Raw genomic sequence first — 12,436 nt, 5'->3', positions numbered from 1 at the left:
AATGCCTGCTCTATTAAAAAAAGGCAGGGTCAAGAACTGAAGGGAGCACCTAATATTAATATAATAATTTTACTTCTTGAACATGACTAAACATCCTGTTTCAACTGTAAGCATTAAACATGACTGGAAAATTGTATTTTAAGTACAGAAGCCCCAACTAAACAGAGGTGCCACTTTGCTACTGTCCAGAACAGGTAACAGTACCACTAGGGAGCTTGCAGTCAAAAAGATGAGATCAAAGGACAGGAAAACAAAGGAAAACAGGATTAATTAGCAGAGACTAGCTGTCTGAACTCTCAGACAAGTAGTACAAACTTTTTCTTGTGGCTTTGCAAACTAACATCTTCTAAATCTTTGCAAACTAAAACCCAGTCACTTCGGAATCACTACAGCCACTGCATAAACAATACTAACATCTATACAAATGGAATTCCCAGTCCTCATTTTATAGTTTCAGCTTGTTAACCCATAAAAAAGTATGAATAGTGAATAATTACTCTCATCATTGACACCAGAAGCACTAGATTAATTTTATTTCAATATTGATCACTAGCTGAAATTAGAGGCACCACTTCTAAGGTGTTAAAGCTTCAAATCTAAGAAAATCTGACCTGTACTTAAGTACAGGGCAGAATTAGCATGCTGGATCCTGGACTGAGTTTCCAGTCATGTAATATGTATTTACATTTTTATAAATATTTTAAAAATCACTGAGAATACACAAGAATAAATTTAAACTGAATTATCTCAGTAAGAGTTTGCTAAATTAAAACAACAAAGCAAGATTGGTTAAATTAAACTGCATTAATTTAGAGAATAATCTCATCAGCAGCTATCTCAATCCAATTCCCTAAACAAGAAGCCTAAGAATGGATAAGCACCTCCTGGATTTCAAAGGTACCTGGCTTCTCTACAAACAACATCGATAGATTCTGAATAGGAAAAAGATGCATTTGTACAGTACTATTCCACTCCATAGTTAAGATTATTACGTAAGATTTAGCAGAAAAGCTAGCTAATTTAAATCACAACAGGGAAAAGATTTGAGAATGCAGAAAGACAAAAAGCAAAGCAAGACATGTTTTGCAAACTGACATTATTTACAATTGTACACTGCTATTGGGGGGAAGAGATAGTTTATGACATGGGGAGAAAGCAACATTTTTCAATGCTCTCCTCTCACGGGCTTTCTGAATGAATTCTAGCATACTTGGTCTCCAGTTTATACTCACACGTAAGTCATGCGTTATTTCACCATTACTTTTCCAACTTCAATTGGACAAAAAAAGAAAAAAACAACCAAACCCAAACATGTAAAAATTCCTACCTAACAGGGCTCTTGTCTTTTCTGAAGGGACTTTTGCTTCTGGAGCGTCGTCTGCTATAAAGAGAGATCAACAAGATTATAAGAAAACCTTCAAATATACCAGTCTGATTTTAAACAAAACCTACTAATGACACAATAAAAAGTAGAGAAAACTCAGAAACCTTAATTTGATGCTGTGAGGCAGACCAATCTTCCCTCTGATGGCACTGTTGAATTTTGGACCAGAACTACGGCAAAAGCAAAGACAGACATTACTCACCAGAGTACCTGAATTAAGATTTCCTGTCTGTACTCGCATTACATTGCAAGTGCTCACCCACCCTTGCACCTGAACTTGTAAACATTTTCCATTAGCAGCACCCATAGCATGCATAAGCTACGTGCAGCACTCCAAACCATACGGCACAGAATATGCTCCCTGCTCAGTTTCATCTGCATCGCAAAATCCCAGAATATGCAGGACTCCAAGGAAGAACTGAATCACGATTCAGCCAGACATGGCACACTTGCCTGTGCAAAATAGTCTGAGCTACAGTTACTGTTGTAATCTTCTTTACATGTTTTTTTGTCCACATGCATATTCTACCTACTGATGACTGCAAAGCAGTACCTTAATGGCCTGGAACTTGGCCTCAGAGTTTTGAGCAAAGTGGTGCTGGCAGGACTATTTGCTCAAGCGTAACATTTTAAAACTGAAAGTTTCATGAAATTTAAGGTGCAAGTGGAAACCAAAGTAGCTCCCTGCAGACATCCGCAAGGGACACAGTCACTAACGTTGCCTCAGCTCTAGCCACTTAAAGTGCTACAAATACGTAAATGCAGCTTCCTTTAAGTAAAGTTCTTAATGGACATCAAAACACAGAACCATTTAAGCCAGCAGTTAACCTTATATAGGCATGTCACCACAGAAGGAATCCAATCTCTTGGCTGAATCTAATTTTAGTTCTCCAGGCTTCATAGAGGCTGTAAGAACAAATGGCAATCTGCCCATTGCTTCCATGTTAAGGACAGTACTCTTGCTAGTTATTGTGGCACAGGGTAACAGACTGTGACATGACTAGTAAGATTCATCCTATCACGTTCTCCCTGAACTTGATCTCCTTGTAGATACAAGGCAAAGAACAACACCTGTTAACGTTCTTCCTGTATATCCACCGAACGGCAGAGGCACTGCTGCACAGACTGAATGCTAGGGGGTTTGTCTTTCCATCTGCACAGAATTGATTCTTTCTGCTGTGGCTATAAATTCATGTGAAAACACCCTGAAAGACACGGCAGTCTGAAGACATTAAGTAGGCTTTCACTAAATCCATTTAGCCAACCAATTTGTCTGATAAACGTCTTCTTGCTACTCAGTGGAGAAGTAATGCTTATAGTTAAACTCAGCATCCACAACAAGGAGGAGGATGCCCATTTTTAAACATGTCATGACACAGGTGGAAGTAGTGGGCCAAGATCCAAAACCGTGCTGGCCAGGTTAAAGCAAGGGAAATATGGCCCTGTATAACACTGGAAAAAAAATAAAGAAAAAACACCATTTAGAAACTACTTAAGAGAAAATAACTACTTATTAAGAGAAAACAAGACATAAAAAACAGGCACATGTTAAGATGAGATCACTATTGATCAAAAACAGACTTTTTTTTGCCTAGGATAAATTATTCCATTTCCTATTCAAGTTCAGACAAATGACTGCTGAGAGCATCTATTCATGTTCTCCAATGTCTATGACACGTAATGCCAAAAGCTGCACCTGGAAATGTTGGTACTAATTCCAGAGGATGGCTTCTTATCAGAGATGGGATTGCCTTGTATCTTCACAGCTCCTGATGTAGAACATTGTGTTCTCCATTTAAATTCAAATGCATTAAGACAAACCAATTACAGTGACTCCAGAATATTAACATGCAGACCAACTAAACGATGGTCAATGATCAAGACCATGAGTTTTTAAGGAAACAGTGAAATAAATGTTTTAAGTGTTTGTCTAAACCTAATGAAAAAAAACTGAGAAGATACACCATACCAGTTTTCAAATACATGCACAACTGGGGGGGGGGGGCCCACAAAAACAAAACAAAACCAACCAACCAAAAAACCACCACACAACTTCAAAAATCTCTTTTCCATTTTCACTCTTGACAAATAAGTTGTATCTTATTTACATAACTACATGAGAGAAATGTTGAAAAACCCCAGCAAACTAAAGCCATAACAGACCACTGGAACAGACTGAGCAGAAAGCTGCCTGGGGCAAGATGATGGCTCAAGTTACCTTCTGAAGATCCTTTTTCAACAGTATTCTAATGAGATGCATTTCTTTGGGTTTTCCTAAGGAGACTTGCATGTAAAGCTGTAGATCTCAGGGGAACTTTCTTCTTTCCTCCTACTGCGTAAGAACTCTTTCTAATTGTTGCCCGGTTCCTGCTATCATGTACGGAAGTCACAAGCAATTTATCTTTATGTCTAGGGGTTACCTTCTTCATAAGCTGTACGCATTAAGTCCTGTGTATAGCCAAAGCACAGCTAGGTACATGTTTTCCTAAACCTATGTGATGCCATATGGCTCAAGAACAACAGTCAGGTCAGAAGACAGCCAGTAAAAGATCAGCTTTCATCTGCTCAGTCATATCCAAGACTCCAATAAAAGTGTCTCTGACAAGGCAAGCTTTGCCTAACAAAGTCCAAGAGAACCACAATGAACTTTCAGTCCTCATGTAATAAGCCTGTCTTCCCAGCAGTTTTGCCCAACTTATTGTTTCCATAATAGCAACAGGACAGTCTAAGTGACTTCTACTGTACGTTACCAGTACCTGGGACTTGTCAGACAGATGTCTAAGCAAGAATACTTGGTCAAGTTCTTTCTCCTAAGAGACCTAATAATATAACTGTAAAACACTTAAGGGGCAAGATATGTGAGATTCACAACATTAAAAACCCTGTGAACACTAAGCAATGCAAGCCAGTCACCCAATTTTAAAAATTTAAAACATTTAAACACTGTCTTATGCTTAAAGATGACAAATTCAAAGTCCTCAGGTTCTCTGTGGCACACTCTTCTCCTTTTCCTTCAGAATTACCTATACTAGACTTTCTCTTCTCACTACTGCAAAGATGCTTCCACATCACCCCCAGCAGCAAAAACATCTCAGTTTAGAGATATTAGCTTGAAAAGGGGCCTTTATAAAGCAAATAAGAAAGATCACAAGGAAGAAGAGTAAAAAATAAGAACTAAAAAAAAAAAAATTCAGCCACAAAGCATTCTGAACTAGAAGGTGCAGTCAGCTACAACACTGCCTACACTAACACCAACTCAGAACTGTCTGAACAGCCCCACAAGGTGAGATTCCAGATTCAAATTCTCCAGTCAGCAAGAACATTCTGGTAGTTGCTTTTGAAATGTTGAGCTGATGGCACTGCTACAGAGACAGTTTCTTCATATGGAAGCACCATTTTTGGTAGATCCAAAGGTATCTGATCCAAAGGAGGCTGGTGATGCAGGAGGCTTCATCTCCCGAACTTGTGCCTCCCTGAAAGTCAGCACCTGTTATACAGCTTTTAAAGGTGAGTCTCTGCATTCAAGAGTCCTGAACAGGAAACGAAGGGTTCTTTTCCCTCATGTCTTCCGAGGTCCTTCTCTTTCACACCTTCTGAGCCAAAAACAGAATTTTGGAATCGCATTAGCATGTGTATCACTTCAACAGCATCATCCATGACCTACAAGGGAACAACAGCCAACTGCTGGCTACACAACAGTCAAACACACAACAAAGTGTGGCTACAACAGGCTACACAACAAAGGACCAATGCCTCTGGGATGCACATAGTCGCCCTATACCAGGTCTTCCGCTAAACTACTTTAAACGCTAAAATTCTACTTGGTTAAATGAAAGCAACAATTCAACAACTGAAGGAGAGAACACTACACCAAACTACTAAGCACAACCTCATATCCTCAGGGGATACTAGATTATCTCGCCTTTTTGTTCACTGTGTCTCAATACCACAGAAATTGCCCAGAGCAGCTATGGAAGAATATCAGAACAATGAAAAAGACCCCTCACAATCATTTACCTTCCTGGCACAACATATCTTGATGCATTAAAACAGACATGGGTTATTGTAGTAATGTCCATACTTTCAAACTCTACTTGGAGGAATTTATTTTGGAAGACCAGAACACTGAAACTCCCAAATTTCTCCAGGTGAACCTTCCCACCCAGTGACGACAGGAAAAACAAAGAACAAAACCCTCCGACACAGCTAGGAGAATGCAGCAACTCCCAACCAAGTGATGAGATGAAGGACATCCTCTCCACACGCCACCACATTGGAGGCGAGAAGACTGGCAGGCTCCACATACGGAAGGCTGAAGATCTTGATCAAGGTCCTCTGTTTATGAGGCACTCTGGAGCCACAACAGTGGCACTGGCACAACCCAACTAGCTACTGCAATCTTACAGGTGCCAAAGAGCTGTAGAAAACATGTCAACTGTGCACAGCTGAAATCTTCAAGGCTGAAGAAGAGAGCAGCTCTGACAGGCCTGATACTCGAGACAAAGTAAAAGCAGGGCCGATATGCTCTATGATCCCCAAGTACACAGGACTGATGGAAGCACAGGATGCTACTGCATCTTAGCAGAGCCAGGAGCTGCAGTATGTTTTCATTATGAAAACGCCAACATCCAGGTGACAGTGCAACATGAGACCCTGAGACCTCAGGCATTTTTTGTCTGCATTCCAAGAGTACCTAAATGGAATGCGTTCCCTGGACTGGGACCCAGACACCTAAAAAAACCATTCATGTGCAGAAAACTGTACAAGCCTGCAGTTTATCAGAAGGTAAACATTGTCTTTTCAAACATCTTGAGAGAGATTTCTCCATCGTGGATGATGTTACATGCCGTGATTAAAAAAAACAATCCTTTTCAAATGCCTGCTTCTCACATGATCTTGTATTCTGAGATCTGACAAGTTGAGATGAGACCCAGACAAAAGCAGACACAAACAACAGCCTCAGGTAATCAATGAAAGCCAAACATACAGTGCAGTTCTCACTGTTTTTCTGCTTCTTTGAAGGTAAAAAGAGGTGATGGGGAGCAAAGGGGAGGGCAGGAATACAAAACAGCAGAAACACAGAATAAATACTGAAGAAAAAATGGTTTTTGAGAAATTATTTACAGCTGTCAAGAACTACCTATAGCAGAAATTCTATCAAGCCAAAGATCTGAGCGGAACTGAAGAATTCTTCCACAGCCTCTAAACAAGTTTGAGAAAAAGCAGGGCAAATATGCAACACATGGGCACTACTAAGACACGACACTTCCAGTTTGGATGCATAAACACAGGAAATGTTTACGCAGTATGTGTTTAAGAGCAGCAACCCAGTAAAAACTTTTAGTAATACAAGCAAAAGGTTTTATGAGCCTGTAACCAAAGTCATAGACTACAATTTATTTTTTGACAGTTAAACGGTCAGGTTCATATACTGAAGATAGTTAGGACGTGTAGAAAAGTGCTCATTATTCTAATTTTGTGATAAACTTTGTTTTCCAGTCAGTTGTACTCATTCTTTCACTTGCTTTTGCATCTTTCTGCGTTCAGGTAAGAATGAAAACTAGCAGGAGGAATTGGATAGGTTACTGTCCTCCTCTTTTTCACTCCGTATTTATTGACACTCTTCAACCTTAACTTCTCAGCTTCTTTTCTGAGATGATTAGTGACCAATTTAGAAAGCAGTGAAAGAGTGAAACTTTAAGCTTCCACATCATACACTGAAGCAGCACACATGCAACTCTACATAAATAACCTACTAGGGACTTCTATAGCGGCCTCTGAATCTGCGATCTCTACTTCTAGAACGGCTGCGTCTGCGTTCTTTGCTTCTGCTCCGTTTCCTTTCCCGGCTTCTGCTCTTTTTCCTTTCCCGATCTCGGCTCCGTTTGCGTTCCTTACTTCTGCTCCTCTTCCTGTCATGGCTTCGACTTCGGCTCTTGCTCTTTTTTCTCCTGAGAAAGAAAAATACAACTTTGGTTACACATGTAGCTAGCTCAGTGTTATTATTTACCTCACATTCCACAGTTCCTCTAACCTGGTGTCACAGACATTGATAGGAAACAGTTTCTACCTGTTGGTATTTATGCAAGTTTCTTTTGTTAAATGGGTGGTTAAGCATGTCAGCAATCTTTTAAAATTTATCATGAGCAACATAAAGTGCTCCAAAGCATTTTTTTTTTTTAAATTTTGTAATTGCTAAAGAATGCTTCCAGGAAGAGTAAAAGGACTGAAAAAATATTTCCTGCATTAGATCTAGTACATACTAAATGCAGCACTTCATGTGTCTTTCAAACATTCTTTAAATACACCATCAAGATGCTAAGAATAAATTATACTTTCACAGCAAAGTAAAACAAAACACAACAAAAATAGAAAGGAAGAGGCAAGTCTGAGGGAAAGGAAGGTTGTTTTCTCTTGATACTCCTTGCCATCAGTCTTAACACACTGCCTAAGATTTTTGCTTCCTACTTGCTAGTCCCAGTCATAAGCCACTTGCTTTTCTAAGTCTGCAGCTCTTACAGGTTTGGGGCAAACTGCAGATCTTCATAATTTTAACCATTTAATTAGAAAATTTAAACTTCTAAAATCTGCAAGTCAATTATACCTCATATTTGAAAACCAGTGAGCCACTGTTCTGTTCTTGGCAGACTACTTTTGGGTTATTTACAATTCCTCCCCCCCTCTATCTCAGTCTCGGACCATAAAAACTTACAGTCTCCTAATTTTTAAAATATATATGTATGTATACATAAAACACATGTTAAACACATACTCAAGCAATTACTTAAGACAGTAATTTACCTCAGACTAAATATAACATATTTATAACATAACTAAATATAACCTCAGACTAAATATAACAAAGAATAACCAACTTTGCTGCTAAACTTCTGAAATTCAAAACATCCTTTGCTATTGAATTTTTCTTCTCCTCCTTTTGAGCCTTCTCATTACATACACCATTCTTTTTCAAAGTGGTCACTCATACACTTAAAAACTTCGTATGCCACCACCACACCCACCCCCCCCTTTTTAAAAAAGTTCATCCCTATGACTTTCTATGGCCACATATGAACTAAGACTTCTAGTTAGTTTCAATTACTAAAGTAAAAATCTCTTAGCTACCACATGTAACTAAGCCTAATCATCGCTAGCAGCTTTTGCTCTCCAACTCCACCTAGGAAGATCCATTACAACTATCTTGGTATTTATCTCTCAAGAGAAACATTTTGTGATTTGGTTTTAAAAACTGGAATATTTAATTTTTAATTTATTATTTAGCTACAATATCCCATCACTTCCTCTAGTATTTTTGTATGGACAGAGAAGCTGCTGCACCAAAACCCAATATTCAGAAGCTTCACAATCTCTGATAAGATGACACCACCCAGAAATCCAGAATGATCTGCATCAACATCACTTAACTGCACTTCCTACTGTAACGCAGTTTGTGACAGACAGGCAGGCATAGTCTCTCTCCTAGGATCCATCACTCACCAATATATCCCTAAGTGAAAATACTCACTATCATTATAGCTCAAAAAAATACTACCTGTAGCTCAAGGTCATATGCTGACCAGTAATAACAACTGCAGCTAGTCTTCAGTAAAGATAGCAACTATTCACTATCCAACTGTGAGCCGAACACTCTTCGCAGCAAAGACTCCTAACAGTCAAGATCCACATTCTGCCTTCCAATCATGATTAAACTGGACATATAATACAGACATCTAGTAAAATTGCAGATTCTTAATCCTTCCAATTTCTAAAACAGAAATTTAGTATGATTTGACAATTATTGAAAGCTGCACACTGAATCTAATGTTATTTTTTTAGTTGTTGATGTTTGCTGTAGATTATTGTTTTCCTGACAGTTTGAATCTTCTTTCAGTATTGTCCAACTAAGTACATAAATTCTGGGACAAAAAGCTTCATACTATGAGAACTGCAGTACAAGAATAACTAACCTTCTAGCAATTGCTAACTCGAAAACTGAAATGGGGAGATACCACAGGAGCAACATTTCTGAATGGACACGAGAGTACAATTAGGAAAGCAGAAAAAGAGATGAAACTCCACACAACAAATAACATTGCAAAACTTAACAGTAGCAAACACCTTGGCTTTCTTCTATTTTACAACAATATAATTTTTTTCTAAACTTCGTTTACTGTTTTTCTGAATTAGAAATACAAACTCAGAGCATACAGGTCCAACCTGAAAATGGGACCGTGGGCAGAAAGACAACAAATGCCATTGCTTTAGTCTTAGAGATGTTACAGCAACTAAGGAAATTAACTATGTTCTAGTATTCTCATCATTCTACCATGAACCAAGGTCAGGACCAACTCCAAAATTTAAAAACCACTGCTTTCCTTTCAGATCCCAGTTTATATTTTGAGACTAGCCATCCAAACAAAAGCAGGGTTTTACATGCCATGTATATCTATTTTAAAGCAATAAAAATTCAGAACTTAAAAATATTGGGAGCAGCTGCTTTTGATGGGGTTTTAGGGTCTCAGTATTTAGCATGAGAATGATGTTCACAGTATTGTTTAGAACACAGACATAAGGTATAATCAATTTTAGATTATTAGATTCCAACATAAGTCTTATGTTGGAATTGGACTTCTCATTTCCCAAATATTTATACATCTGGGAATAAATGTTCTTTGGATCCCTTCAGCATTTCATCTGTATGATTTCAGAAGATGACAACAGCATACAAGCTGACTTCTTAAGTTAGCTGTATATTACAAAAACACACTGGTTACTGTTTACTCAACTATCAAATTCATCATTGTTCTTCCTACATCAACTATCTCATCACCAAATGATGCTTGTAAGGTAAGGAATTTATTTTACAGACTTAAAAACCTTCCATTTATTTGGGGTATTTAAGAGACTCTTTTACACAAGGCATTTTTCTTCACATTTCTGATTTGATTCCAGACTGGGTCATCAGCAGGTGTTCAGACCCTGGAATTATGCTTCCTGAAGAAGGTGGGCTTGTACTCTGGTTCTTTAAAAAGGTTATAGTATAATTTTATAAACTTTAGATTAGAAACAAAAAATTTAGACATTTTCAAGGGGGGGGGTGGGGGGAATAGAGGGAGGGGATCCAACACCCTAAACCTTTTCAAGAAAGAGCTGGTGTCTTTAAATGCTTTGAACTGTTCCAAATCACCTACAATTCTACACTAAGTACATTTCTAAAATGCAAAATCCATTGCATTGCTAAAGCAACAAAAAAGCAATTAAATATGCTGAACCTACCAAGTCTGTATTTTTATCTGATGCTAACATTAAATGTTTCCACAACTTTGATGACATCAGTGACAAGGGCATAACTACCTTTATAAACAAAAGAAAATTTCACAATTGCTACAGTTGTAGCAATTGCAAATATCAAGCTTTTCCATTCTATTTCCCTAAACACTACTGACATGCATTCGCAAGTTCACAAAAATCAGCAGCCCCCCCCCAAAATGTAGAGAATTGAGAAAATACTTACTTCTTGCTGCGTTCTTCGTGGCCATTGGCACTGCTCAATTTGTTCTCATCCTAAGCAGGGTTGATAGAAGAACATCGTGAGGACGAAGCGGAAACATTTCAAGTGGTCAAAGGGTAATGGGAATAGGAATAAGAAAATACAAAACAAAAATTTTAATACTAAATTACTTGTTTACAGTTTAATGTGGAAAGCTTTAGAAAATTTAGGTAGGCATGTTTAACCACTTTGCTGCTTAAATTTAAGTCATACAATTACAAAATACAAGACTTACATCATTTAAGTGTATATTAAATTGTAGATACTTCCTTACATGGTTTAGAGAGCAAGTTATCCTGCAGAATTCAGCACTCAAGTGGTTAAATTTTATTTCTATAAAATGTAAGAGGAAGTTTCAGGTTTGTGTTTGTGTGCCCCTCTGATCAGTACCAAGGCTATATCTCTGCCTAAGCCCCAGTGGCTACGCTAGCAGCCAGCCACTATGGATTTCCTGTGACCGATGCCATTCCCGAGATCTTCGCTCATTTTCGTTGAAGGGTTGTAAGAGCTTGATGTCACCTCTGTCACACATCTCGCCCTGAAGCAAACAGGGATTCACACTGCTTTAGTAACGTCGACTCCCAAGAAAGTCATCAATAATCCACCAGTCCAGCCTAAACATTCCCTATTTCCATACCTGTTTACATGGAAAATATCCATGTTAAACCAGGACACAAGAATTTTAACATAACAATTTACAAATTTCTCTTCAAGATTTTAATGTAACTGCTAAATATTACATAAACTAAATAAAATATACCACTTAAAACTTACAAATGCTCATCCAAAATTCATGACATGGTTGTAATAAAACACTGCAGAATAGACTAACAATAGCTGCTATATAATTTATGTACTTGCTTTACAGTTTAATTACATCAGTTACATCAAAAGTACAATTTCTAAGCAACTTAAACTTAATATACATTTATTGTGAAACCAGTGCTAAAGCATGCATAATGTTAACACTTCACCACCATTTGGTGAAAAACAAAAAAAGACAGTATTCATTTGCTGCTGGTTTAAGTAAAAGACATCACTACACTAATTGATAAAAATTTTGCATGAAAATTGACCTTTCCTAATTAAACAACTAGGACAGAAGAATACAAGAGCTTATTTTAGAATGACACCGCAGACTGTGATACTGTCTTTTACTTGCTAAGAACATTCTATTCAGGGATCCAAGAATTTCCGTAAATTCGTTCACTCAGCAATTGATTTCCATCTGCCCTGTTAAAAGATTAACCACCACCAGTCTTCTGCATTAAAAGCAAGTCTCACTCTTCTTGCACTGAACAGACTGTTCAAATATTTACTTGCCACGGGACTGGTGAAAAGGTTATTCTTGGAACCCTGCTGTTTTCCCAAACCACTGCATTCACCTTGTTGCTATACCAAACTGGACCTGGCAATTTTAGGAGAGATTTTTGGTTTCTTGGGGTTTTGGGGGTTTTTTTTGTTTTGTTTTGGTTGGTTTTGGGTGTTTTTGTTTTTGTTTT

The 12,436-nt window shown here is 38.0% G+C and overlaps 1 protein-coding gene across 10 annotated transcripts in view; it reads right to left on the bottom strand.

Annotated features, from left to right (window-relative positions):
* Window positions 1-12,436, bottom strand: part of RBM39 (RNA binding motif protein 39) — a 32,369-nt gene that overhangs the window by 15,755 nt on the left and 4,178 nt on the right. For 3 of the 10 annotated variants that reach the window (XR_012045186.1, XR_012045187.1, XM_072879565.1), the window contains exons 3-6: window positions 10,899-10,948; window positions 7,141-7,335; window positions 1,489-1,554; window positions 1,328-1,381 (exon numbers count right to left, since the gene is read on the bottom strand). Coding sequence is in view for 7 of the 10 variants with exons in the window: in XM_072879565.1 (XP_072735666.1) it covers window positions 1,328-1,381; window positions 1,489-1,554; window positions 7,141-7,335; window positions 10,899-10,948 (365 nt within the window). In the remaining 3 variants the exon portion in view is untranslated. Of the gene's footprint in view, window positions 1-1,327; window positions 1,382-1,488; window positions 1,555-2,455; window positions 2,659-7,140; window positions 7,336-10,894; window positions 10,949-11,208; window positions 11,352-12,436 lie in introns of those variants that run through there. The other 7 variants (XM_072879569.1, XM_072879570.1, XM_072879572.1 and 4 more) reach the window with 6 other exon arrangements.

Source organism: Ciconia boyciana, chromosome 14 (genome assembly GCF_034638445.1).
Source record: "Ciconia boyciana chromosome 14, ASM3463844v1, whole genome shotgun sequence".
NCBI lineage: Eukaryota > Metazoa > Chordata > Aves > Ciconiiformes > Ciconiidae > Ciconia > Ciconia boyciana.
The sequence above is the reverse complement of the archived record's forward strand: the minus strand, read 5'-3'. Positions and strand labels throughout refer to the sequence as shown.